The following is a 27,566-nucleotide window of genomic DNA, read 5'->3' on the forward strand; positions in this document are numbered from 1 at the left end:
CAGCCTTCTTTAAATTTATTTACCTCAGGAACGGTCTTTTCATTTATTTATTTACCTCAGGATCGACCCTTTAAATCTCAGGAGCGGCTTATTTATCTATTTATTTATCTACTTATTTATTTATTTAATGTTCCTCAGGAACAGATTTTTATTTATTTATTTTCCTCAGGAACAGACTTTCTACCTCACGAATGGCCTTTTTTTTTTTTTTTTAACCTGAAGAACGGCTTTTTATTTATTCATTTTCTTCAGGAACAGCCTTTTTTTTTACCCCAGGAACGGCTTTTTATTTATTTATTTTCCTCAGAAACATTTTTTTTTTTTTTAACCTCAGGAACGGCCTTTTTTACCTCAAGAACGGCATGTTATTTATTTATTGTCCTCAGAAACTGACTTTTTAGGTCAAGAACGGCTTTTTATTTATTTATTTATTTATTTTCCTCGGGAATGGACTTCTTACCTCGGGAACGGCCTTTTTTTTTTTTTTTTTTTCCCTCAGGAACGGCTCTTTATTTATTTATTTTCCTCAGGGACGAACCTTTTTACCTCGGGAATGGCTCTTTATTTATTCTCCTCAGGAACGGCCTTTTTTTAACCTCAAGAACGGCTTTTTATTTATTTGTTTTCCTCAGGAACGGACTTTTTACTTCAGGAACGGCCTTTTTTTTTTTTTTTTTTTTACCTTAGGAACGGCTTTTAATTTACTTATTTTCCTCGGAAACTGACTTTTTACCTCAGGAACGGCCTTTTTTTACCTGAGGAACAGCTTTTTATTTACTTATTTTCCTCGGGACCTCACTTTTTACCTCAGGAACGGCTTTTTTACGTCAGGAACAGATTTTTTTTTTCTTTTTACCTCAGGAACTTTTTTTTCTTTTTTTCTTTTTTCTTTTTTTTTTTTTATTAAATCTCAGGAGCACCCGTCAGCGTGAAGACGCCCCCTCTCCTCCCCTCACCTCTCCCCTCAGCACCGAGCCCCTCTCAGCCCCCTCACCGCCGCCGCCGCCCGTCCCCTCCGCTCCCCTCACCGCGGTCCCGCCCCCTCCCTCCCCTCCACCCAATGAGGAGCCGCCGTCTCCTCCCCGCCGCCCTCGCTGGCCAATGGGAGGCGCCGCGCGGCGCCCGTCCACCTGCGGCCGGCGGCGCCACCTGAGCGGGCGAGAAAAGCCGCCAGAACCCGTCGGTGCGGCGGGCTGCGCGCTGCTCCCTCCGCTCGCCCCCGCTCCCTCCCGTCCCTCCTTCCCGACCCGCTGGGCCAGTTCTGCCGCCCGCCGCCTCCTCCTCCAGACATGACCCAGGACTACGACAAGTGAGTGCTGCGAGGCCCCGTGGGGCGGGGAAAAAAAAGGAAAAAAAAAAAAAAAAAAAGAAAAGGGGGTGGGGGGGGGTGAGAGAAGCCCCTCAGGGGGCGCCCCCCCCCCCCCCCTCCATCTTAGGGCCGCGACCTGAGGCGGGGCGGCGCGAAATGGCGGCGGGGAGCCCCCGGCCGCCTCAGGGGGCTGAGGGGTGTGTGTGGGGGGGGCCGGGGCAGCCCCGCGGCCGTCCCGCCCCCTTCCTCCTCCTTAAAGGCCGCCTGTGGGGTGTGCGCCCCCTCCACACGCGTCCCCAATGCCCGGCTGGGGGCTGTGAGCCGGCCCCATGGACTTCTACGAGGCGCACCCCGCCGGGAAGGTGGATTTCGGCAGGTAACGGGGCGGCCCCCGTGGGCTCCTGTAGGGTCGGGGGGGATTTGGGGCTGTTAGGGGTCCCCTGCGCTGCCAGGCGTTGGGCTTCGCCTCAGCGGGTGCTGCTCCTCGCTGTGGCCGGGATGGGGAAACGGCGGAGGAGCCGGCGGCTGGAGGCTTCGTGGTGGCCAGGTGCTGCTGCTGCTGCCCCCCGTCCTTCCTTCTCCCCCCCTCTGGCTCCTGGCATCGCACGGATGGGTCAAAGGCACCGCACTCCGCTGGTTTCACCTCCCTTTTTCTCCCAAATGACCTGACTCGAGGAGTTACCCGCTTGTTTCGGATGTTCCCGGTTCCTTTCAGCGCGTTGTGTAAGAACAGGAGGATCCTTGGTCACCCCTTGAGAGAATCCAGCTTTATCTTTCACTGTGTGCTCCTTGCTGGGAGGTGGATGTCCCCCATGCAATCTGTAATTTAGCACACGTGTGGCACCCCACACACAAATCCCCATAAAAGGGTTTGGTGGAGAGCCCGTCTCTTTTGTTATTTGCTTTTTTTTTTTTTTTTTTTTTTTTTCCCAACTACACAACGCTGTTTTATAGGTACAAAGTGCTCTTATACATCCTGGGAACTCCCACTGCCTTAAACCCCGCCGAGCTGTCCCCCTGGAGCTGCGGGGCTGCTTGTGTAAGCGATAAAGGACCGAGCGCATCGTTTGCAGGGTGCTCGGCAACCTTTGGGGGAGAAGGTGGTGATAAATGCAGGAGCGCTAAGCTGATTACAGTGATTAGAGCGTTTCACAACTTGGCGTTTCACAACTTTTTGTGTTCGTAGTGTATTTCAATCTCTGAATGCATCTGGGTGAATAACAGATGAAAAGAATCCTTATCTTCCGGGGAAGGGGTCTAATAGTGCTGAGGATGTGTTTTGGTGGGTTTTTGTTTGCTTTTTTTTCTTTCTTTTAAACGAACTATTATCGATCTATTATGGATTGGAAGGAAAATCCACTTTTTTTTTGGATTTGTTGAGGAAAATCCAAATATCCCCTGTTCCACCCAGTCTAGCAAACTAATGTTGCGCTTGCACTGGAAGGAAAACTATTTCAGTTTGCCTAAAAAGTCAGATTTAAAAAAGGTTTTCTTGAACTGACTTTAAAGATGAAGCACGTGTTTTACCAACAGGACCCGAATTTGTCAAGGTGTCTAAGCTGGTAGGGCTCTGTGGTTGTCCTGCTTTCAGTTATGGGCTGAAAGTCCACGTTTTGTCCCTTTCTCCTTCGCAGCAATAGCAGAATGCTCAGAGCAGACGCAGTTTCTCAACGCACTACATCATCAAGGAAATAACCGAGGTTTTGTCTCCTTCCCAGTTCTAACTTGTCATTGACTCAAGCTGGGCTCACATCTCAGCAGTCACCAGACAGCAAATCTTTTGGTGTTTTAATGTGAGCTCAGAGAGCGCGGGCACCTTCTGAGGGCTCTGGGAGAAAGGTGTTCTGTCGGTTCACACTTTCTAGTTCCACATGGAAACTCGAGCAGGTTGCGGCTCGCTACCATTACGCAGGATGTGCTGGAGGTTTAGTAGGTGGTAGGCCAGCAAGCACGTATAACTTCTGGGCTGGATTCAGAGCCTTAGCAGGTCTGGGGTGCTCTTCAACGGCCCTGTGATTGTGTATGGGCTGGTGTAATCCCGCTGAGTTTGCTCACGTTAATCCCGATTTGCACTGAGCACGGGTGAGATCAGAATTAGGTTTCTGGGCTTTTTGTGTTGACTAATCCTTGCAGTGCACTGAATCAGAACTTGAACCCTGTGAAACTGGGGCAGCTAACTTGAAAGAACTTCAGGAATGTTTTTCACGACTTCTAACAGGTGCTTTTTTCCTCTTTCTTTTTTTTTTTTTTTTTTATGCTTCAAGTAAAAGACCCGTGCTGGTTCTTCAGAATGACTCTCTCTACTCCCAGAGACGTCCGTACACCAGCGAAGATGAAGCCTGGAAATCCTTTCTTGAAAATCCCCTTACGGCAGCTACCAAAGCTATGATGAGCATCAACGGCGACGAGGACAGCGCGGCCGCCCTCGGACTGCTGTACGATTACTACAAGGTAGATTGGCGTGGGCGTGCTTCTGGCAGCCCCTGGAGCTTTTATTCCACCGGTGGAAAAAGCATCGGTTGCTTGATGACAAAGAGTCGTGGCATGGATTTTGCTGAAGCCATGAATTTATCGCGAGGACTTTAAAATATAGGGCTTAAAAAAAAAAATATCCACAAGTTTCTCCTGAAAGATGGTTAATTTTTAGCTCAGTAAAATAAGATCTGGATCTTGCTGTGATGGTTAAAAAATCCAGTAGTGCTTTACTCTGCCGCTGCAGAACCCAGAGTCGTTAAATAGTCTCGATGAATGAAACTTTGGAGCGTGTCCGTGTCTGAATGCAGATCTGCATTTCCTTTTGCTCGTGTGAGCCCCGTTCTGGTGGGGCCGCTGGCTTTTGTGCTGCCCTGAAGCTACAAGGGCAGAATTTTTGCTTGTGGGTGGGGGATCGTCAGCCAGAGGGAGTTGGTGCCTGCTCCCTCTAACCTTCAGCGAGCTGTTAACGTGTTCATCCCTTGGCAGCTCTGCTTGTCTCCCCTTAGCATTCCAGGTCTTCTCAGAGACATCTACCTTCCTAAATGCTCCTGGGTGAGCTGAATCCAAGCAGATAACCTTCTGAGCTGCATGGAGTGCATTTCATTGAGCTTTCTTCTCTAAATACGGGAAGCCCAAGCCAGGGTGGCCTCCTTCACCCCAACGTTTGAGTCGGTGGAGGCCCGCAGACACTTGTAGGCAGGGAGGTGTCGTGCTTCTGTTGGAGTGGCTGGAGCTGCCTGGTTTTCCTTTGCTGAGCAGGCAGGGAGCTTGGCTCTGGGGCCTGGCGTTTTGGCTGCTGCCTTCCAACAGCACTGAGTGCACTTGCTAGCCTCAGTACGCTCCTCAAACCTTAGCAGAGGTGGCATTGGGCATACAAAATCTTTGCCTTTTTTTGATTTGAACACGTCTTATGTATCAAAATATTCTTGTAATGCTTTCTGTGGAGCTTAGCACTCCACGCGTGCAACAAAATACCCCAAATTCACTGGTGGGAGTGTTATTCGGCTGGTTTTGTGAGAGTATTGCCTTTTGTGCCTGCACTTGCTATGCTTTTGGGTAGGGGAGAGACTAAAACACTTTCACCAGAACAATTTTAACCCACAGAATCAGTTTTGATTTCTAAACGTGTGGATTACAAAGAGAACAGCGATGTCGATCCTTCATGCTCGGAGAAGCAGAAGGGATTTGCTGTACGTTAACGTCTAATTCGGGGTTTCCTCGTGTTTGGGTATCAGTAGGTGTGTAGGAAATTTGGTGGAAAAACAGGTATTCAGCACACTTGTGAGGCAGGACGGTTAGGACTGAAAGATTTATTGGAGGCTGCGATGAAGTAATGTCAGAGGGACAGCGTCTCGGCATTCGCAATACGCCCCCTCTCCCTTTGCAATATTAAAAGCAGCGATGAGATCACCTTTGAATATTTTATATTTAAAAAAAAAACACACTTGAAGACTCTTTTGCTTGATTAATGGGCTACCCTGATCCTTCGGCTGTTGCTAGCAGGGTCTGAGGGAAGTTAAATTTTCAGTCAAAACGTGGATTCTGCAGCTGTGTTGGGCTTTGGGGGTCCTCAGATAGAGGTTTTCAGAGTTCTGGTGGCCGTGGAAAATCCATTTCTGGGGTTTTTGGAGTCCTCGTGTTAGGTGGAACAGACAGGATTCAGGCTTTAGTCAGGGGCTATTAAGAGAAATATGCTTCTCATGCAGCTACGTCGTCAGCATCAGAGCTAATTAGCAGCTCAGCGGTGATTACTTGCCTTGCACCTGAGCTGGCAAACGCGAGCAGTGTCCAAGTGTGCCCGTGGAGCAAAGGGGAGTGCTGGGAGTCAGTTCCTCCTTGCACAGGAATATTTTGGCTTTAATCCTTCAGGTGGCACGTGGGGTCCAAGTGTTTGAGCCTGGTGCCCCCGCTCCTCTGGTCTCTGAGGAGAAATTAAAGCCCTGAGCGGCCTCAGAGAGCTTAATGTGAGCAGAGAGGGGGAAGAGCTGTGATGGCTGTGTTTGAAGGGCCAATTTTTCGTGTGTGGATGGGAGGAGGAATGCAATGACAGCGTGTGTTGTGTTTCCCAGGTGCCAAGGGAGAGGAGATCTTCAACAGCTAAACCAGAGGTAGAGCATCCTGACCAAGATCATAGCAAAAGGTATTAGCTCTTGTTGTCGTGTCTGCTTCTCTCCCTTTGCTCTTAGACCACCAAAGCTGCTGAAAGGGAACTTGCTGCTCCGGGAACAGGGCAGGGACTGGACTGTGCTGTGGAGAGCTGAGGCCCAAACTGCTGCTTATTGCTGTCCATTCTGCTTTCTGTCTGCTTGTGTGATACAGTCAGCTTGGCAGAAGCTGCTTCCTTTAACGTTCAGTGAAGGCTTCCCTTCCCAAGGCTCACAGAGGTCTTTTTTCCTTTTTTTTTGCATGCAGTTATCTTGGTTCTTCACTGCTGAGTTTGGTCTCAGGCACCAGCAGCATTGCTCCCTCACACATGGGCTGCGGGGGAGGGACTGTTCATGGCCTTCTTTTGTATCCTCTGGAACTTCTTTATTTCTTCTTCCTCTTCCTGCCCTCCCTCTCTTGTGCCCCCTGCCCAAAGCAGACGAAGATACCGATTAAATATTACGAGCATGAGGTTCATTCAAGACAGGCTTCCACTCCCCCCATCCTCTTCCTTTGCCCCAATTAGCAGATTAAAATGTTTTGAGGACCTGAGGTGAGGTTTTGTGGGCTGCTCGGACGACTTCTGGTTGAGGAGAGCAGCCTGGCTCCCCGCCACGCGTTCCCACTGCTCCCCTGGCACCAGCTGTGGTCTTCCTCTGACCCACAACCCAGCAGGACAAAAAGCAATTGGTTTTCTGCCAGTGGAACAAGCTGAACTGGCTCCCCAGGGGGGTGGCAGCGTCCGAATTGGTGCAGAGCAGAGGGCAGCACCACGCTGTCGGGAGGGAGAAGGGAAGGGAGGGCTGGCTCCGAGCGGCTGCTGGCTCTGAGGTCAGCTCGGCCGCAGGTGTCGGTGTCATCCTGGCAGAAATGAGCGTGGTGCGGTGGGGTGGGGAGCGTGAAGCTATGCAAACCACCACGGGGAGTCTCGCTGGGGGTTTTCTCGGGGGATGTGCACGAAGGAGGGCTGTGACTTCCCCGGGAGCTCTTCCTGGGTGGCAGACTTGTAGGGCAGAGGAACGGCGACCTCGTTCCTGACTCCCCTCTGGCCACCAGGCAGCAGTTTGGCGCAGCCTAGCGTGAGCCTGCGTGTGGCGAGGGGAGCATCACAGCGCTTGGTTTTGGATCGCTGTTTTCCAGGCAGTGAGAATCGGGGCTGTGAACCCTCACCCTTTGCTCCAGGGTAATTCATCTCCAAGGTGGAGTTATTAGCAGTGGGTGAGTGGTTTTTCTTTTTTTTTTTTTTTAATGAGTTTTCTCAGCTTTTCAGGTTAGAGTAGAGCCGTTCTTCACAGACACTAGAGTTGGTATCAGCTGTCATTGTCCTAAAGGCTGACAAGCAGTTCTTGTTTAACGAGAAAGTGAAAAGTTCTGTTTATTTACTTTTTCCCTTGCCTTTTGAAGGAACAACATCCCGAACGTGACGGAGCAATCGCTTATTTCCGCCGGGGAAAACAGAGTCCAGGTCCTGAAGAATGTGCCTTTCAACATCGTCCTCCCGCACACGCCGCAGATGGGCATGGACAAGAGGGGCCACCTCACCACCCCCGACACCACCGTCACCGTCTCCATCGCCACCATGCCCACCCACTCCATCAAAACGGAGACCCAGCCCCACGGCTTTGCCGTGGGCATCCCTCCGAGCGTCTACCACCCCGAGCCCCCCGAGCGGGTGGTGGTGTTTGACAGGAACCTCAACCCCGACCAGTTCAGCTCCAACACCCAGCCGCAGAACTCCCAGAGGCGGACGCCGGACTCGACCTTCTCTGAGACCTTCAAGGAAGGCGTGCAAGAGGTATAAAAAAAAAAAGAGACACACTCCATGTGTGTTTGTCTTAATGTTACGCACTGAAAACGGCAGTAACCGTGGTTTTATTTATTTTAAAGCCACACATCAAGGAACTGTGTAGCTGCTCCCTGTCTCTGAGATATGGGGAAGCTTTAAAATGTTGCCATACGTTGACTCAGAAGGCTTCTGAGATGTTGTGCTTAGTTGACACCCAAAAGTTTAGGATTAAAAACCTGCTCCGGTGTCCTGTGGGTGCAGACCAAAAATCAGCTCTTATCTGATGATCAATTTGCCCGCCAGAAGTTCTGTGGCAACAGGTATCTGTTTAATCTTGACTTTTCTTGTTGCTGCTGTGTTAATTGTTGTGTTTTGTTTTTTTGTCTACACCAGGTTTTCTTCCCTGCTGAACTGAACCTCCGGATGACCAACATGAATTCAGAAGATTATGTTTTCGACAGTATTTCTGGGTAATGCTTTTTAATGCTTTAATGCTTTTAATGCTTGGCCTTTACTCTCTTCTTCTCTTAGAGTTGGTTTTTCTGTGAGGAAGCGGTGCAGCTCGCTCCCTTCTGCCCTGGGTCTCTGTCGGGCTCTGGGTGTGAAAAGCATCACCAGCAGCTTATTAGCTTGTGAATTTAATTGAATTGCTAATAGCTAATGGATAGCTTTCTGTTCCGTGAGAGCAGCTTGCTGCTCTGAGATGGAACAGAGAGCTTCCAGGCCGGCCTGCTGCTGTGACTGGGAATTTAGCTTGCCAAGAACCTCTCTGAAATCTTCATTCATGAAGGGAATAGTTTTAAAAAGGGGCTCATCCTGTTTTCCAACTTCCTCGCCTGTTGATGGCTCAGTGAGTCAACTAACGACTTTGGAATTTCTCCAAATTAAATGTAAAACATTTAATCAGCTTTCCAGGAAAATGCCTTAGCAATCGCTGTCCTCTTGGCTTCGCAGGAACAACTTTGAGTACACCCTGGAGGCCTCCAAGTCTCTGCGGCAGAAGCCGGGGGACAGCACGATGACTTACCTGAACAAAGGCCAGTTCTACCCCATCACGCTGAAAGAAGTGAGCAGCAGCGAAGGAATCCATCACCCCATCAGCAAAGTCCGAGTAAGTGGCAGCTTTTGGGGTTTTTTGGGAGGGAGGGCGTGCGTCTTGGTAGCTTAAACTATCTGAAAACAAATCCCACCTGGAGAATCAGCGCGCTGGGCAGCTTTTACCCGCTCTGTCACCTCAGCGCTCACTCCTCCACCGTCCACCTCCTTCCAGACCAACCCCTCCTGGCTCTTCCTGCTAGGAAGCGGTGTCAGCACTTGCGTGCAGGTGATGCAACCCCTGCAACGAGCGGAAAACCCGACACCGAGGAGGACTTCCAAGACAAACGTACTCCGCGGCCTTTTCTTTCGCCTCTTTGCGTTGGGTTTTCTTTAATCTTCTGCCCTCCCCCTCTCCTTTCAGAGCGTCATCATGGTGGTGTTTGCTGAAGACAAAACAAGGGAAGATCAGCTCAGGCACTGGAAATACTGGCACTCGAGACAGCACACAGCCAAACAAAGATGCATTGACATAGGTAAAGGAACACTCTTCTTGCTGATGTCAAACTCCAGCCTAATTCCTTGGCACCGTTTGGCTTTCTGCTAAAGCTTTGTTATTTTAAGCAACCTTTGGATGAGGCTTTCAACTCTCCGTAGCTCTGCTGAAAGACTGGAGAGAGCTGCTGATTGTTTCGAGCTGGTGTAATTCTTAGGACCCCGTGGAGGGGCTGGATTTTGGAGGGGTTTATTTCGTTCAGGAGCAGGCTGAGTTCAGAGCCCTGCGTTGGGAGATATAATTTGGAGACAGTCATTACAGCTGCTTTGGCCTGTCTTGGTGGCTGTAGCTAAATTGCAGCCCACGGTCTCTGCAGCCGTCTTAAATACCGTGTATTTAATGATTTCTTCAAATCCTTGTGGAAATACCTCGATGCTAGCGATCCTCCTTCCCCTAGCTCTGCTCACAGCTGCCTTTTGGTGCCCGGCAAAAAAAGAAAACACTGCAAATTTCCACTCTGCCTCTAGACAAGGCAGTGGCTGGCTGGCGTCCAGCCTCCTCTGGCTGAAGGCTGGCTTGTGCTCCTCGCCTTCCTTCTGCGAATAAAAGCAGGGATTAATCACTTGGCACTTGCAGCAGACGCGCATGCAAATCTCTGTTAGTGAAGGAGTTTTACTGCGAGCTTGTTCCTCTGCCATCCGGAGCAGAGTTTCCCGTACACAGCAGGTTGTGGCACGGGGCATGCAGTGTCTGCCTGCTTTTCCTCTAGGAGAAGCTGCTAGGGATCTCCTGGGAGCCCCCTATTTTGCCCCTCCCTCCTGTTTTTTTTTTTTTTTTTTTGCTTTGTTTGTGTGCTTGGTATGAGAGCTATTTGCAGCCTTTTTAATGATCCCTTTTTAAATACAGTTCAGCTTCCTTTGCCCCCAAGGGGTTGCTGAGGAGTTGCAGTTTCTAGCTGCTGTGTGTGTGAATTAAGAGCTCCTCCGGACGGTATCGCCTCTCCCTCTCCCTCACGCCTCTCCTTTCTAACAGCTGACTACAAGGAGAGCTTCAACACCATCAGCAACATCGAGGAGATCGCCTACAACGCCATTTCCTTCACCTGGGACATCAACGAGGAGGCCAAGGTGTGTGAGCACGCTCAGGCTGCCCGTCCTTTGGGGGGGGGAAGGGCAGGGCGTGTGGCCTTACCCGGTGATTAGCGTGTAACGAGTTTGTTTACGCTCTGCTGTGAGGCAAAACCTCCCGGCTGTTTCTTCAGAGGCTTTGGATGCGCAACTGCTTTCGGGTTCTTGGCTGAATCGTCTTCCCTGAGAGACGGGCGCTGGCAGAAGGAAGCGCCGAGGCTTTCCAGGGGAGATGAGGCGGTGCTGAGCGCAGCGGGGCTTGGCAGGGGCCAGGAGGGGCAATTCCTGAGGAGTTAAGGCTGGGACGAGGGGCTCGTCCTCAGCTGCTGCTGTTGAGCTACCCAAACAGTGCTGCTGAAACCTGCAGGTGCCAATGCACGGTGACCTATTTCCAGCTCCAGCAGCCTCCCGGTGAACTCCCTTCTGATCTCGCTGCAGAGAGCTGCCTTGCAGCGTGCCTGCTGTGAACTGGGTAGGGATTTGGGCACCAGGCTTCCCGCTGGCTGTCCTGAGGAAAGCAATCCCTTCCCACCCGCTGAGCCCAGCCATTTTTCTCCTGATTTCCCCTCTCAGGGCAGTGTCAGCAAGCCAAGAGGCACCGAGCAGATCCAGATAGAGGACGTGGTGAATTTTTAGCACCTATGGACCAAAAACACACTGTGCAACACCTCCCCTGCGCCATCCTTGGCGCATCCAGGCAGAGATGCTGGTTGTAGCGGGGCCAGCAGCGCTCATCTAGGTGAACTGAAGCGTTCAAACAGGTTCCTCAGCGGGGAACTGAGGCGCTTGATCTGTGTGAACCTGGTGCCAAGTGGTCATCGCCCAGGTGCCCCACAGACCCCTGAACGTTCAGGTCTTGCAGGCCCGCAGGGAAATTGCCCGTGGCAGTTTGGAGATGTCTCAGCACACCCCCGGGGCTGTATTTCAGCTCGCGGGGTGAGGTGCTGCGGGGGGAAGTGACCCAGACTGGTTTTGTAGCTACAGAAGGCGAGTTTGTCTCCAGGCTTTCACTCCTAGTGTGTGAGATCAGTGTGCTTTGAAGGCGCTGTGACTCCAGGAGCCAAACGCTTGTGCTCTTGGCGTCAGGATCACATTAGGACTAAAATACCGTGGATTTGGAGTGTTCAAAGAACTCCCATTTGTAACAAACACTCTGTGTTTTAAAAGCCTGTTCAACTTCTTTATTTTTTTGCCCCCGAGTGGATGCGTTCTGTCAGTGGTTGGGTTTCTCAGCCGAGCTGCTGCTCTTTCCCAACTCCTGTGATCTTATCAGGAGATGCCTGAGCCAATTTCAACAATTTTTATTGCATGGTTCGCTTACCTTGCGTGCACGCACTCTCTCCTTCCCCCCCCCCATCTCTTTTTTTTCCCCCAGAGAATATTCTTGAAGAATACACAAAGAGCAGGGAGTGAGGAGAGCTGAGCTCCTGTGGAAGACCTTCTGTAGCATCAGAAATAAATAATGTCTGGTCTTTAATAAGAGCAGCGAGGCATGGATGGTGCATTTAACCAGCCAGCAAGCCTTGCTGCTTAGAAACTTGTCCCCTGGGAAGCAGGATGTGACAGCGTGCTGTGGAGGGCACCAGGAGCACTTCACGTGTGCCAGGCTTTTCCCACCCTGGGATCAGTGCCTGTGGGTTTTGGAGCTGTTTTGTGCTTCTTTCTGGCAGCTCCTCTCCGCCCTCTTCTGTTCCTGGGAGACAGCACAGGAGTTGCTGGGAACAGCCAGGCTGGGGAAGTGGTGTGTTGAGAACTTGCTGGGCTTCCCGAGCGTGTTCAAGCTGGAAAAGGGCTCAGGACCTAGAGTGAGAGTGGCGAGGGGAGACAGGTTTTGAGTGGGAAAGAGCAAGCGATGCTTCTGAGACTGGCACGAGTGAAGGAAGGGTAGAAAGGTGGAGAGGAGGCCCTGTGGAGAAGGGAGGATGGTGAACTGGGAATAGAGCTGACGAATTGTTGAGCTGGGGATTTGGGAAAGTCAGCACGGCCGCTTGGGAGCAGCCCCAGCAGGGTGGGAGCGTGGCCTGCTGAGTCGGGCAGAGATGGGAGCTGATAGAGCCGCCTGCACGCGGCGGGGGAAGCTGGAGTCACCCTCAGGCTGGCCGAGACTTCAAACAGTTTCCCACCCTGTCCCGGGCTTCTGCTGCGCTGGGCAGACGGTCAAGGCAGAATTGTTTCTTTTGGTAACAGCTTTTGGGTGTCTGAAGACAAACTCGTCATCTTCTGGTGCTTCATTAGGGCTGGGATGGGGCTCGCTGTGGAGGTGCCAGCCCCTCCTTGTTGACCAAGCAGGCTTGGCTGTCTTTAAAGTCTGTTGCTGAAGCTGGGAAGAGGAATTCTTGTCCTTGCAGTGCTTTCTGTGTGGGTTGCCTCCACCTGGCAATGGGGAGAAGCATCTGTAGGCTCAGGGTGTGAGGTTTTTGGGACTGGGAGCCGTCTCCTCGGGGTCCATACAGAATCACAGAATTTCTAGGTTGGAAGAGACCTCAAGATCATCGAGTCCAACCTCTGACCTAACGCTAGCAGTCCCCACTAAACCATATCCCTAAGCTCTACATCTAAACGTCTTTTAAAGACTTCCAGGGATGGTGACTCCACCACTTCCCTGGGCAGCCTGTTCCAATGTCTAACAAAACAGCGTGCCTGGTTCTCCTTCCCCTGGCTGCTATCCGTGAGAGGTCTCCTGATGGGGATTGTCGCCAGGCGCGTGGTTGAGCGCGCGTTTCTCACCCGCCTTTCCTGCCAGTCCGTGCTGGCTGTGGTCCTGTTACCTCTGCTGCTACCCGTTAGGCTGCGTGGAGCAAATTTCTCTCTCCTTACCTCTGGCCTGGGGACACGGCCTTGCTCTCGGGTCAGTGCCGGCTGAACAATCTGGCCGGGTGGCTTTCCCCAGGGGTAACTGGCTGTGCTGGATCCGGCTCTGCTCAGATCCCGTGGAGCAGGAGGGTTGGGGCTGGGGCTCTGCCCGGGGGGCTCCAAAACGCCTTACGTGCCCGACCTGCTCAGCTGCAGCTCCAAGGAGAGGCAGGATTTGGCAAAACACACCCGTGTCTTCTCGGTGGTGGTGTCTTTGCTGGATTTTGTGGCTGCAGGAGCTTGAAGGTGGTGTTTGAGGCACCTTTCTGTGCTGTAAGCAGGCACTGTGTGAAAAGACTCCCCCAAAAAGGCGTACACAGGGAGGGTGTGGCCATGGTGTTGGCTGGTAGAGCTTTTGACATCTTCCCACCAAGGAGGAGATGCTCTGAGGTCTCAAGTGACACCCTGCATGACAGAGAGTTCAAACAATGCCCTTTTTTTGTCCAAGATGAATGGGACAGTGGTGCGTTAAGGTGATTTGTGGCTATTTGGAATTAGCCTTCAGAAATATCAGATTGCCCCTTGAGGGTGGTCTTCTGGCAGTCCTTGTGCTTCCTGCCTGCAATTCCTGGGCAGAACTTCTCTTCTTCTGGACAGGGCGGATTTCGTGCTCTTAACTTGAATTAAGGCTGGGGTGTACGCTGCTGGTTGGTTTTCAGAGTTTCTTCTGGTGTAGCCCTGGCTTTGTGTTGGCTGTAGGAAGAGCTCAGCTTCTGTGATTGATGAATATTGCCCGGATTTGTAGGGATGCCATTGTAATGAAGCAGCAGTCATATGCCTCATTAAAGAAGGTGTTGCCACCTCGAGCAGCGCTGAGGCCGTACAGGTTTGGTGAGTTGGAAATGAAACGATGAAATGTGATGAGTCAAACATACTTCAAGGAGAGGGGCTGGGTTGGAGCCAGCGCTGCAGACCACGAGGACTTTGAGGCACAGCTACGTGGAGCAGGGACGTAGGGAAAGCACTGCAAGGATTGCCTGCCTCGCAACGCAGACAGATATTTTTCTTTTAACTTCCATTCCTTTCATACCTTATGGCAGAACTTCCTCTTCAGCCATGCCTGTGCCTTGGCAGACTTCATTCTTTGTCTTTTTTACCTCATGGCCAATTGTTCTCCCCCCCCCAAGCTGCTGCTTTTGTTTCCTTTCGAACCACCCCGCCGGGAGCTGCCACCTGGGCTGCATCTTTTATCTTATCAGAGCGTGGGGCGGGGAGGAAGCGCTGGCAGGAGTGGGAACCTCTCTCCCCGCTTTTCCCACGTGCTGGGAGCAGAGCTTCGTGCGTTTCCTCACCCCAGAACACGCTGCAGTACCAATCGGCCTTCCCATTTGAGCAGGAATCTGCATTTTCCTTTCATTCCCCTGCCTTCTCCTTCTGTTGGTGGCACCAGCTCGCTCCGAGGATGCTCTGGACTCTGCCAGGCACCCACAGGGGCTGGGGGGCTGCTGCAGATCGATTCCTCGGGCTCCCAGCGGATGCGGCCCTGCCAGACGAGCCTTATTTGGAGCGTCCGATCCCGAAGGCGGGGAGCCCACAGGTGCACGAGTTGCCCAATTTATTTTTTTATCTCCCTTTTCCTGGCTCGCCTCCTGCTGATGCAAAACCTGCGGTGCGCACGTGGGAGGCGAAGAAACGAATGTGAGAGCAGGAAGACGAGCGACCTCTCAGGTGATCCCTACTGAGCTGGTTTGGTGTTTTTTTTTGTGGTTTTTTTTTTTTTTTTTTTTTTCTCTTTTAAAGCCAGAGCAGTTTTCTCTGCACTGCTTTTTTAGGATGTGCCCCGGTGGATGTGTGCGGGCAGAGCTCTGCTCGCACTGTGAGCCTGGAAGCCACCTCGCTTCGTTAGCACCCCTCAGAGCCACGCTGGTGCATAAATCATAAAGCTTTGGGGCCAGGGGATTTGCATCCTGGCAGCTCGCAGCACGGATTGAGCATGTTAAGGCCCATCTTGTGTGCATCCCGTCTTGTATAGGTCCGTGTGGATGTATCTTTAGCAAAGACCCTTTATTTTTCTCTTCCGTGTCCATATTTGTCCAAGCCTGGAGGGAAACCACACGCCTTCTGCTGTCAGCACTTCAACAGCAACCGTGGAGTTTCTGGGTAGTTTCTCTTTAGTGCGTGGCTGATAAATGAGTTGTTGGGGCTGCTCCTTGGGGCTGCTCTCACCGGGTCAGCCCCAAAGGTTCCTCTTTGGGTTAGCTCGGTCGAGGGCTTCTGTGTCTCTTTGTCCTGCAAAAAGTGAAAACAACACGGAGGTAAAATCGGCTGCGCAGCAACTGCTGCCTTCCCCGGCCAGAGCCCACAGGGAGGAGCGTGGAGCAGCACGGATCCCACGGGTCCTGTTGGGCCAGCTCTGGGTGCGTGGGGAGCCCGTCCGCAGGTGAGGCTGCCCCTTTGTGGGGTTGAAACAATCCCAGAACGTGCTGGGACCCCTTTGCCTACCATGTGTGGGACCAGGACAATCCCAGAAGGACCTCCAGGAGCTGCACGATGGCCAAGATAAACTGGGGGGAAGAGCTTGGGGGGGCTCCAGCCCTTCCTCTCGGAGAGGCATCTCTCATCTCGCTGACAGCGAGGTTCCTGCAGCGCTGTGATTGCCCTTTAATTACGCCTGGCTTGTTTGAAAGGCAGATCTGGTTGGAAAAAGGTGCTGTGTGGAAAGAGCTCGGCTGTCTCCGCTGCCCTTCCTCGAGGGCACGCAGCGGAGCAGCCGGATTAATTTTTTCCTGCGTTATTAAAGCTCGCGGGTGGTTCCTCGTGGCTCCCGAGGTGGGCACGGCGCCGTTCCTACCAGCTGCGAGCAGCGCGGGAAGTCACGAGGTCGGGCTTCTTCCCACGCTGCCTCCCGTCCTGATCTCAGATCTCCCGGCTTTAAAACCTCCGTTTGTGCTTTCCGTGAGGCCGGGCTGCTCCTCTGCCCCCAAAGGCTGCAGGACACGGGATGTGGTGGCGAGGGATAGGTGGGTGCGGAGTTTCTGGGTCACGCTGGGGTGAAAAAGCAACAAAAAAGAAAGAAAAAGTAAAACCTGGCTTCGGCTGGAGAGGAAAAGCCTGGAAATCTGATTCAACGTACACTCAAGGCTTAACTGCCGAGCAAGCAAAATAGCTCGGGAATGGGTTCCTAATCCTTTTCCAGATCTGTTTTAAAGAAAATCTGCCTAACTTTTGAGGCTTTGAGTCATGGCTGTAAGCGCTGGGGCTTGACAGCGCTCTGTTTTTAAGCGCCGTCGTTGTGTTGGATCCTGGGAGGTGAGATGAAAATGTTTTTTTTTTTTTTTTTTTTTTTTTAAAAAAAAGTAACAACAAATCTTAATATAGCTGAGAATGCGGAACTGCCCTTAGAAAAATAGGTTGGACAGATGAAAAGGAATCTTGCTCAGCAGGCTGGAGACGCAGAGCAGCTTCTGCGGTTACGTTTTTCTTTCTTCTGGCAATGTTGGGGTGGGGATGGAGCTGGCGCAGTCCCTGGGCCTGACGTTTCTTCTCCGGGGCGAGTCAAATCTTCCCCAACAAAAGCTCCTGGCTGAAACTGCTCGAGCCCAAAGTGGAGAAGCTGCTCTCTGCAAGGCTGTTTTTGGGGGAAGTGGAGAGGATTTTAAGCTCAAAAATAGGATTTGGAGCTGTAGGGCGGGGAGGGAGGAGGAGGAGGAGGGGAGCCTTTCCCAAGGGCTTTGTAGGAACGGGAGCAGCCAGGCTCTGAGGGAGGTGCTTGTCATCTGCCTGGCGTCCCCAAGACTTAAAGGGCATGAAAATGAAGTCAGCCGTTCAAAGCCCCAGCTAAGCAAATGAGGAGAGCTTCGAGTGGGAGGATAATCTTTGCCATCTGACGGGGCCCCGAATTCCCGTGGGACACCCGTGGCGCCCTCCTGCAGCAGCACCCACCCCTCGTGCCGAGACCCAGGCTCCGAGAGCCGCCTGTGCTTTGCCTCCCTGCTAAACCCAGCTTCCAGGAAGCCTCTCGGGCAGCAGCCTGCAGGCAGAGCCCAAAACTGGGCCCCGAATTCTCCAGGAGAGACGTGCTGCCTCTGTGAAACCCGTGTGGGACTTCCCAGGAGCTGTGAGGCTGTGGCAGACCTTCTGGGGCGGCTGCTGCTGTGTGTTTCCCCGCAGAACATCCCCCCCTTTTTTCGTGCAGACAGGAGAGCTGCATGTGAATATTCATCAGGGGTAAATAAACTTAAGATTAAAAATGTCAAAGCATGCAAACACCCGAGCCACGGCTCGCTCACAACACCCCCCTGCTCAGGGAAGCCGATTACTCAGGCTGTGCCCGCGGCTGATTACAAGAAAGGGGTGAGAGCAGCTCCGAAAACACCCCCGAGCTTTCCCCAGGGCCCTGCCAGAATGCGCTTTGGGAGCTGAAGGCAGCAAAAAGGGGAGGCGGGCGGATGAAAGGCAGGGATGGGATGGGAAGCGTTCAAACAGCGATCCCAAACAGACCTCCTCGCCTTTCCGAGCTGCGATTGAGCCTTCGCAGTACCGAGGCGGCTCCGGAAGGTGGCAGGAGCTCACTGCACAGCCTCTCAGCCTGGCGCTCGGTGTTAGAGGCGAGAGAAATCAGCAACGAGGCGGTGGGAGCGTGCTCCTGCAGCAGGACAGCGTGCTTCTGGCTCCCACAGCTTGGATGCCTCATTTTTTTTTGTTTGTTTAATTTATTATTTCAGAGGTGGGTGGCCAGCCTTAGCTCACGGGGCAGAGAGGAGAGCCTTCTTTTGAGGCAATTAAGAAAATGAAATTAGATGTGTTGAAAAATCACTCCTAATTCATGTTTTTTTATTAGAATAATGAAAATACTGCCCTTTCCTGGTGGTTCTGAGCTCTGACAGGGTGCTGCAGGTCTTCCTGGGGAACATTCAAATGGTGTTTGTAGTTTTAAGAAGCAAACCCAGGAACTGTCTCACTGAAATGATAGCATTATTTATTTGGTTAAAGGTAATAGCTTGCCTAATATTTTAATAGCTTTTAATACAACTTAAGAAGTTCTGTGTGCTCGTATCAGATTAGGTGCAACTCGCCAAGCTTTGGTTTACCACGTCTGAATTAATGCAAGTCTTTCAGGATGGTAAAAGACTCCCCAGTGAAGGTTGAGTGTAGGAGAATTCCTGCTGCTAAAGGTTTGCTGAGGAGAGATGAGATAAAAAATACCAAGGAAAGATGGGTGGAGCTCTCCTGAAGTTTGAGAGTTGGCAATTCACTCTTGTTCAAGGGTTTTGTTCCTTTTAATGCTATCTCTAAACACTAAGGAACGTGGTGCTGCTTCGTGTGGCTCTCAGCTGATACCTCAAAAGACAGGAAGCTCTCCCTGGAGGGTGAGGCCCTGCACTTAGCTCTCAGCTCTGGCCGTGTAGTGCCTTGCCAGGAATTTCCGTGGCACTTCTGACGGACTGGTTTCCTCTCCTGCAGGTTTTCATTTCTGTGAACTGCCTCAGCACGGATTTCTCCTCGCAGAAGGGGGTGAAAGGCCTGCCCCTGAACCTGCAGATCGACACCTACAGCTACAACAACAGGAGTAACAAGCCCGTGCACCGAGCCTACTGCCAGATTAAAGTCTTCTGTGACAAGGTGAGGCCGGCTCAGCGTGCAGGTGATGTTTTGGGGCGGGCTGTTCCACAGCTGAGGGGGCTGCTTGGGATTTGGGCTCACCGAGGGCTCCTGTGCAAGGGAAAATATTCCAACCCCTTCCACTTGGCTCGTGGAGGTTGTGATGACGTCAGATCAATTTGCTGCTCTCCTGAGCGCCATGTAGGTGGTGACTTTGGAGAAAGGTCAGCCCGTGGCAGAGGATCAAATGTGGTGGTCCAGACACTCGGAAAAGCACCCGATGGGTTGAGCGGGTGGAGGCTTTTATTTTTGCCCAGCTTGTGTCCTGACAGCCTTTGAAAGCGCTGGGTTAGTGGAGGAGAGGGATATCTGCCTGTCTCTGTAACCTGCTCCCATCCAAACCATCCTCAGAGGGACCACGTCCCCTCCGGATGGGCTTCCTGTCACCCTAGGGCACTGCTGCAAAGATCCCAAAATATATAGGGTCTGCCTCTGCTATGGCATCCCATGGTTCCACCCTGCCACGTTTTATTGTCCAGTTTTGTATTAAACCCAAATTTACTAAATTTACCAGGGAGCTATATTCTTGCTGCTACCCCTCTGCAGATGCTCTTCTGTGAAGTTGGTTCATAAAAGGGCAGGCTCGGTGAGCACGTCATTTCATCAAACCCCGTTACCCTGCCGTGCCGCTGGATCCTTTATTTTCGTTTGGGGTTTCGACCTTTCCTCCCGCTGGCTTCCTCCAGATGCTTTGCAAACTGGAGCCGAATTAACGGAGGGAAAGAGGGGGAGAGAAGGCACCGAGGCCCAAACCCCAGCCCTGTCCGTCCCCTCCGGCCACCTGCAGGAGCCCTGGCATTTCGGCAAGAGCTCCCAGTTTCCTAGCAGCAGTCATGCTTTAAATCTCGAGCGATCCATCAGCTTATCACAGCTGCTTATAGGAGCACGGTTACTATAGCATCCACACAGCTCAGTCCTTAATGTGTTTGTCCTCGTGGCGCTGCCTGCAGGCGAGTGCTCTTATCAGGGGGAGCCTTTCAGGAGGAGCTGAAGCTCCAGGGGCACAGCCCTGAGGACCTGCAGCCAGTGCCCCTTTTCCAGCGCCTCCTGCACGCTGCGGGGCACGGCTCCAGCCTCCAGCTGGCTCCCTGCAGCACCGTGCTGTTACATGAGACCCGTCTGGCTCCGTGTCCCCGATGCCCTCACGTCTCCCAGCCCCTTTGCCCTAGTTTCCACGACCGGGAAGTGGCTCCTGGTGACATTTCCCCCCCAGCCAAGCGCCCCGGCTGCCTTGGCAGGTGCAGAGGCACGGTGGGCACGCTGATGGGGAGCCCGGCTTGAGTTCCCCAGCGCACAGAGCCCTGCTCAGCCCCCTCCTGGTGCTGCTTCATGGCCTGCAGGGGAAAGGCTGCACCACAGAGCACCCGGGGAGCTCCTCTCCTGCGTGTCTGGGGCTTACCAGCAAGCCCCCTTCCCCTGCAGGAGGGAGGAATGAACGGCCCCCCTCTCCGAAACACATCTTCCCTTGTACAGCCCAAGAATCCCCTACACAGCCAGAGACTTAGCAGGAGAAAAGCAACAACCACAAAATCCTGAGGCCTTTAACGCGGTGGCGAGAGCACAAAATCTTAGATTTCAGGCTGTAGGCAGTTTTCCCAGCTTCATCACCTTGAAAACTTCTTTCTTACGAGCTTGTTTATCCCAGAACTGCCGAATACTGGGCTTCTGTCTCTTCTTTCCCATATCTCTTTTTCTTCCTTCCTCAAAAATTATCTTACCCTGAAGCAGAAAGGGCTGTTACCAAAGCAGCTGAGATGCTGCGGGTTGCAGGGGATTGAAAACAGAGCTCTGAGACTGTACAGAAAGGGAGGAGGGAGGAGACTTCCTCAAAACACCTCCAAATCCTGGTCTGTGTGTTCCTCGCATTGAAGACAGCGCAGTTCTGTAGCGTGAAGTCTGAGTGGCAGAACTTCAGTAATCCCAAACACAAGGTAGAAAACACCAGGCTGGAGCCAGACGTGCTCTTCCTGCTGCCATCCTCTGCAGTCCCCACAAACCAGGCTTCCTTTTTCCTCGCCGTTAGAGCTGCCTGCGAGTACCTAGCAGGAAATACAGCTCCCCCCCCGCTGCTGCTTGGGCTGGAGCTCCAGGGCTGTGTGGGCAGGAACTGGGGGGCTGCGGCTTCTGCCATAGCCTGGCACTGGCACGAGGAGAAGAAATAACGCCTGCTTTAAAGCAATGAGTGTCTGAGCTTTAGCTGGGCTGTACGTGTGACATGCAGAAAAGTAGCTGGCCCTTGGTGGCCCAGTGTGGCTTCGTTTTCACAGATCAGTGTTTAAAGTTTACTTACTGAACTCTTACGTTGAGAAAATGTGAAAGTTTTTCTTGTTTCAAACACTTTGGATTTATTTCATATCGTATTTCTTAACGGTTGGTTTTGCTTTTGTCATCACATCCCCATCTGACTTGAAAAACAAGCCAGTGGCTTCATCTCGGATATGGTCACTGGACTTTAGGTGGCAGGACTTGGAGGTAAATTCTGGGCAGATCTCAACGTTGCCATCATCTTGTACACTGAAGCTGACCTCCACAAACACAGCTCTTACAGAATCGCTGTTCCTGCCTCTGGATGGAAACCCAAACTAAAAAGACCTTCCCTTACCCCCTTCCCTTAATCTCTTGTCTGGCAGGGAGCAGAAAGGAAGATCAGGGATGAAGAGCGAAAGCAAAGCAAAAGAAAAGGCAAGTGCACTGACCCCAGCTCTCAGTTGAATGCCTGTAAGTAGAAATTACTCCGCGAGTATTTTAAATAGTAGATCTCATTTTGCCTGCAAGTAACTTGTGCGCTGGTGTTCTCCTCAGTCCATTTTTTTATCCCCTGTGGAATCGGTTTTGTTTTAAGCTGCTGTTTATGGCGTCACTCGCTGTTTCACAACTTACCTAGGCCTGCACTTTTCCACACGTGTGAATGAAGTGAGGGCCTCAGCAGTCTGTGTGTGATGTGGGGATGAGATTTTTGTGGTTTTTTTTTTTTTTTTATTTTGACTGCAGCAGCCCCTGTGTTTTGACTAGTTATTCGCTAACAGAGCCGCTTAGAGGAACATCTCCCTGCTCACCTCTTCGTGGGGCAGGCGTGTGCTCTCCTCTGCTACGATCAGGGGCTGGTTCAGCAAGCACGCGCCTCCTGCCTTGCTGGGCAGGATTTTCCTGACGCAGCAGGTCCGGGCAGCTGGAGCAGCTTCAGAAGCAGATAATGCTCCCAGGGAACCCGTTTGCTCAAGGGCAGGTGGAAAAAAGGGATGGGTTTTTGCTTTTTGCCCCGAGTAGAAGGTGGGTTTAGCACAGTTTCACACAGGCAGTCCCCCGGCGGCTCCCAGGAGATTTTTTTTCTTTGCCTAAAGGCTGCGCGCTGCCAGCAGCTCCAGCACTGACTCCCAGGGTCTTGTGATTTTACAGAAGGTGCTTTCTAGGATGAATTTCCTCGGCTTGGGCTTAGCCCGAAGTGATCTTTATTTTCCTGGAAAGCCCAAACCATTGCTCTTCAGTTCTCGTGTGGGGAGTTTTTAATTGCCTTGAGCCACTAAGCTGTGGTACCCACCTCCAGGATCTCTAATACCACGTGCCCGTGGATTCAATGGCAGGAATTATTTTCACCAAAAGTCACCAATTATTTTTTTTACAGGAATTGAGCAATCTTGGGGAAAAAAAAAATCAGTGGCACATTAATTCTCTGTCTTCCTTCTGACTTTCTGGTGTGGGAAATTCAGCAACATTTTGGGGGGATGCTTAGGGAGAAGAGGGGAGCTTGAACCATCTTTTGCCCTCTGTTTGGTTCTCTTAATACGTGGAAGACCTGGGTTTCTCTGTGTGAGTGGTCAGAGCGCTCCCCAACCTGTTTTAATGCTTGAATGAAGTCGAGCAGCTCACTCGGATGGAGCAAACTCCTGTTCCTCTGCAAAACAAGCTGGTTTTTGGGGTCCAGGCCCTCCCCCAGGACAAGCCAGGTTCAAACTTCCCTGCTACAGGGGGTTCTCCCTCTGACCCTGACCGTGCCCAGCAGCCTCTGTGCATTTGAAATGATTTAGGAAAGCTTTGGCCTCGTTGCCATTTACTTACCCTCTCCTCCACCCCCCTCTTTGTTCTCTCCCCAGTTTCCGACGTCAAAGTGCCCATGCTTCCCTCGCACAAGCGCACGGACATCACCATCTTCAAGCCCTTCATGGACCTCGACACGCAGCCCGTCCTCTTCATTCCCGACGTTCACTTTGCGAACCTGCAGCGCGGGGCTCACGTAAGCACCGCCCGTGGGCCTGGGGAGGGCTGGGGGGCGTAGCTGCAAGAAGTCTGGGGTGCTGTGCGTGCAAATAAATCCCAAATACCAGGCTGTCTGCACTGGGGCTGTACACAAACACAGGCGAGCCTTAAATGAGCAAGGGACGTTGCTCCGAGACGTGTTGGCTGGAGTTACCCAGGGATGTTGTCTGAATTAATTATTTTCAAATGAATTCCTGTTGGTAAGAACCTGAAGTGATTTTTTTTTTCCCCAAGCATCTCCAACTGAGAGTCCACTGAAGGAACCACAGGCTGTTTTTCTCTTGTAAAGTCTGTCGGGTTTCTGGTGGGCTGCTGTAGACCTCGGGCTTCTCTCTCTTCAGCCTGCTGCAGAGTGAAAAGCCGTTTGGCGGAGCTGGCGAATGTCTCAGCTTTGTGATCTGCTGCCAGAGCACCCTGCCGCAGCATTCCTGGGAAGTCCCAGCTGACAGGAAGCTGGAAGGAAAAAAAAAAACACGAGTGAAACTTCAAAACCTTCAGCTTCACTGTGTCAAGAGTTCTGGCATGTGACAATGTTAACCTGACTTCTTAAGAGCACTGCCTGAGCTCCTACCAGGGATTGGGAGAATAAATGTGTTTCTGTAAGATTGTAGGAAAAAGCATGTGTTAAAAATCAAAGGTTCCTACTGCTGAGTGCTGATGGAAGACACTGCACCAGACAGAAAACCAATTGGCTCTTGTATGTTCCCATCTTTAGCATTTGAGATCCTTCAATTTCTTTTATGAAGAGGTAAAGATGCGTAGTGGCTTCTGGAAGATTGAGTCTTATTTTTGATACAGGGTTGAAAGATAAGAAAAGAAACAAAATCCAGTTCTGGATAAAATATTTTATAACCCTAAGCAAAAATATTATCTGTTTAATAAAATGAAGGCAACATTTATTGCTTGGACCCAAGCATCTCACTTCTAGTAGTGTAGTTTCGGCAGGCTCCCTACCTGACAGCCTCTTTGTCCCCTGTATCCTGTACCGATCCTTGAACAAAAACTCATCACTGGGGCACCTCTGGCTGGATAGCAGCAGGATCATCCCAAGTTTTTCTGCATAAGTCAAAAATAAATGTTCTGTTTGTTTTCAAAAGGTCCTTCCTGTTGCTTCGGAAGAGCTGGAGGGTGAAAGGTAAGAGCGGTGCTACTTCAGCCTCATCAAGTTTTGTCTCTAACCGTGCTGTGCCTAACTCTTTGTCCTGTCAATGACAGCTCCAACCTGAAGAGAGGAGCTTATATTGGCGAAGAGGACTTCATCGCCAGTCCTAATAAGATGGCCAGAATAGAAGAACCAAAAAGAGGTATTGAACCAAACTGGGAGAGTGTTCTGCTTCTTTAAAGCTGTTATCAACTTCTGCACTTTGTTGTGGGATTGGATATTGCTGTGGGGTCGTGGAAGATCAGATCCCTTTGGGATGAGATCCCCTTTGGAGATGGTGCAGAGGGTGCTGCCTGGTGAGAGCTGTGTGTGGAAAGACGATGATGAAGTTTAAAGGGTTAAAAGGCGAGGATTAAACTTCTGATGTGGCAAAGGTTCAAACTCCCAAGTTGGATGTGAATGGGGCTACTGCTGTAGTCTGCGTAAACTAAAAAGGAACGATGGATTTTACAAAAGGGAATGAGGCCTCTTTGTTCCTCTTGCTGCTGTATGCCATAAAACAAGACCCTTGTATCCCATCCAGGCTGCAATACCTACTCATCAGAAGACGGATTAAAGCTGGCAAAGATGTCCAAGTCCTGGCTTTTTAGCCGATAAGGCCTGCTCCTCAGCCTTAACGCAGGTTTTAATGGGGCTGATTTTCTGTACGCTGACTCTCTGCTAGCTTGAGAACACTCAGGGTGCTTGTTGAGGGGAAGGAAGACCGATGAGACAGCACAGGAGGAGTGGGGGAGCACACAAATAAATTAATTAAAAAGGAAGAGGTGGCTGGGTTGGCTTCACCTACTGCCCAGGTCTTTGAGGAGCAGTTGCACAGTTACCTCCTCTCTGATTTGTTTTCCAGTGTTGCTGTATGTCCGGAAAGAGTCAGAAGAAGTCTTTGATGCACTTATGCTGAAGACCCCGTCTCTGAAAGGCCTGATGGAAGCTGTAAGTAACGAGGCTGTTTCCTAGTCCTTGCCTCCAGTCGGAGGAAAAAAGGAGCGTAGTCCCTGGCTGTCCAGTCGTGCACAAATAATCGTAGGAATGCTGATCCCAGTTTGTGTCCTTGTGTTCCTGCTGCTTTGGGATCAAAAGCAGAAGGCTGGTGCGCTTTCACTAGTGGGAAAATGAACATAAATAACACTTCGATTCACTGCTGAAGGAGCTTTTGGAAGCTTCCCTTTTAAGTGACTTACTCCACGCACTGAAGGTCTGAGTGTAAGAAGGTGTTTCTGAGCCTTCCTGAAAATCCAGGCTTGTCTTTTTCAAGTCCCAGCTTCTGAGTGTGCTTGAACACTTCTTTTATGTATCCGTGCACACAAGCATGAATTTAATTCCCTGGTGGGTGACTGCCAAAATAGCCTTCCACCACCCCTGCTGCTGCAGTGCTGCAAGGAAATTCAGAGCTTAACCCTGGGGAACGGCGCGATGCTTGGCACAGGCTCAACACTGACATTTCTGCCTGTTTTTCTGTGAGTGGTGCCTTGCCGAGGCGCAGAGGACAGATGTTTTGTGGCTGCACAGCCAGGTTAGCTTTGGGACCCAGGGATGGGTCCTGCACTGAAGCTGCACCTTTATTATTTCACCTGGACTTCGTAAAACAAGGAATCAAAGCTCAAAAATGCAGGCTGGAGAGCCCCTCCCGTGCTTTGGTGCCCTGTCCATACTGGTTTGGTGCTCGCTGTCAGTGCAATAGAGCAATTTGCCCGGGTAAATCAGATTTAGGATACCACCCTGTGACTTTATGATGTCTGTGTGATGAAATGTCATGCTCAGAGGCTGTGGTTCCACCTGGAGAACCCTGTGATGGGTAAAGGAAGACATTTATGATCACCGTATGTCTTTAGCAGCAGGGTTCCCTGCTCTTTTGCCATCTTTCCCCTCTACCGGCCACTGCGATGACTGGTTTTCACCTCACCCCTCTGACACTGAATTTAAAAGTGGCTTTCAATGTGCTGAAGGCAGCCCGGAGAGGATGCTGAGTGTTTGTTTCCTGTTTCTTGCTCTGTGTGGGCTTTTTGTTGGGTGGGCGGGGGGTTGCCTGGTGAGAAATCAGTGGCCGGACTTAGAACATTCACGTTTTTTGCACTGAAGCTGGCAAACTGCAGAGGAGGGGCTCTCATCTCTAGGCTTCTCCTTGTATTCCAGACTTAATATTGCCCTGAAAGGGCAGAGCAGACCTTTTATTGTTTCTTTCCGTACAATAGGAAGGCAGCACTGGCAGTCTCCTTGCTTTACCCATGCTTGCTTCCTTTTGTTCCAGATATCTGACAAGTACGACGTTCCTTTCGACAAAATAGGAAAGATCTTCAAAAAGTGTAAAAAAGGGTGAGTACATACCCGTGCTGCAACTCTGAAAACACGACCACCTTTTTCCAAACCTGTAGGCAAATCTGCTTTAAATGCCTCTGTGCACTGCTCATACGCAAATCCCACATCACAGAACCATTAAGGTTGGAGAAGCCCTCCAAGTTCAGCTCATGAACACGCCTTTATTTTTCCTTTTAATCTTTCAGGAATTTTCTTGGTTCTTCTCTAAATCTTCTCTGAAGTCCCTTCAGTTTCTTAGCCCCTTCCCCCAAATCCCTCTGGTCAGAAAAATGAGTGCTTTTATCACCTTTGGAACGTGGTTTCGAGCGTTGTGCTTTCATAGCAGAGTTACCGCAAGCCTGATTTTTTATTTTTCCAGGATTCTGGTCAACATGGACGACAACATCGTGAAACACTACTCTAACGAAGACACCTTCCAGTTGCAGATCGAAGAGGTCGGGGGATCTTACAAGCTCACTCTCACCGAGATCTAAGATCGCTGAGCCTCTGGATTTTAACCAAAGGTCTCAAGTGAACATTTTCCCAGAATTTGGCGTGTTGGGTAAAACACTAATCACCTTCTCCAGGAGCCAGCCAGCTGCCGGCTCGTTCTGGGGATCACAGTGCTTTTGCCTAACACCTTTTGTGTCTCTGCTCTTCCCAGAGAAGGTGGGAACGCTCATGGCCTTATTTGCACTTGAAATGAGCGAGCAGAGAGCAGCAGTTAAATAGAGAGCATGTATAAAACACTAGTAACTACGGGAGGGGAAAAAAAAAACCCTTGGAAGGTGGCCTTGTAGAGCGGTGATCCCTTATTTATCTCTTCAGTAGCCACGTGGGAGCCTGTTCTCAGCTACTAGCCTTGTGCCGGCCTGTTTTCTGCGAGGTAGGGCTGAAACCACTCCGTGACACCCGGAGGACTTGGGGCAGGTCGGAGAGAAGCCTTCGTGATGTTTACTCCTTAACAGGGCAGGTCGTTGAGGTCATTTTTTATTTTTTTTTTTTTGGGGGGGGGGAGGGAACGTAAAAAC

General features: G+C 51.2%; 1 protein-coding gene across 1 annotated transcript; it reads left to right on the plus strand.

The window, feature by feature from the left end:
• The first annotated feature begins 1,204 nt into the window (after positions 1 to 1,204).
• On the plus strand, positions 1,205 to 27,371 carry GRHL1 (grainyhead like transcription factor 1). Its single transcript, XM_082756513.1, has 16 exons — positions 1,205 to 1,309; positions 3,574 to 3,760; positions 5,854 to 5,924; positions 7,334 to 7,724; positions 8,109 to 8,185; positions 8,670 to 8,826; positions 9,175 to 9,286; positions 10,279 to 10,373; positions 18,630 to 18,788; positions 21,458 to 21,545; positions 22,919 to 23,058; positions 24,179 to 24,216; positions 24,297 to 24,385; positions 25,088 to 25,173; positions 26,489 to 26,553; positions 26,915 to 27,371. Exons 1-16 carry the CDS (start codon positions 1,290 to 1,292, stop codon positions 27,027 to 27,029), a joined length of 1,890 nt encoding a protein of 629 aa, XP_082612639.1. The 5' UTR covers positions 1,205 to 1,289; the 3' UTR covers positions 27,030 to 27,371.
• The last annotated feature ends 195 nt before the right edge of the window (positions 27,372 to 27,566 follow it).

Source organism: Aythya marila (genome assembly GCF_965140915.1).
Source record: "Aythya marila genome assembly, chromosome: 3".
NCBI lineage: Eukaryota > Metazoa > Chordata > Aves > Anseriformes > Anatidae > Aythya > Aythya marila.

Coding starts and splice junctions, on each gene's coding strand:
- GRHL1 (XM_082756513.1), top strand. CDS start 1,290: ATGACCCAGGACTACGACAA. Junction 7,725..8,108: donor TCAAGGAAGGCGTGCAAGAG/GTATAAAAAAAA, acceptor TGTCTACACCAG/GTTTTCTTCCCTGCTGAACT. Junction 18,789..21,457: donor TTAAAGTCTTCTGTGACAAG/GTGAGGCCGGCT, acceptor CTTGTCTGGCAG/GGAGCAGAAAGGAAGATCAG.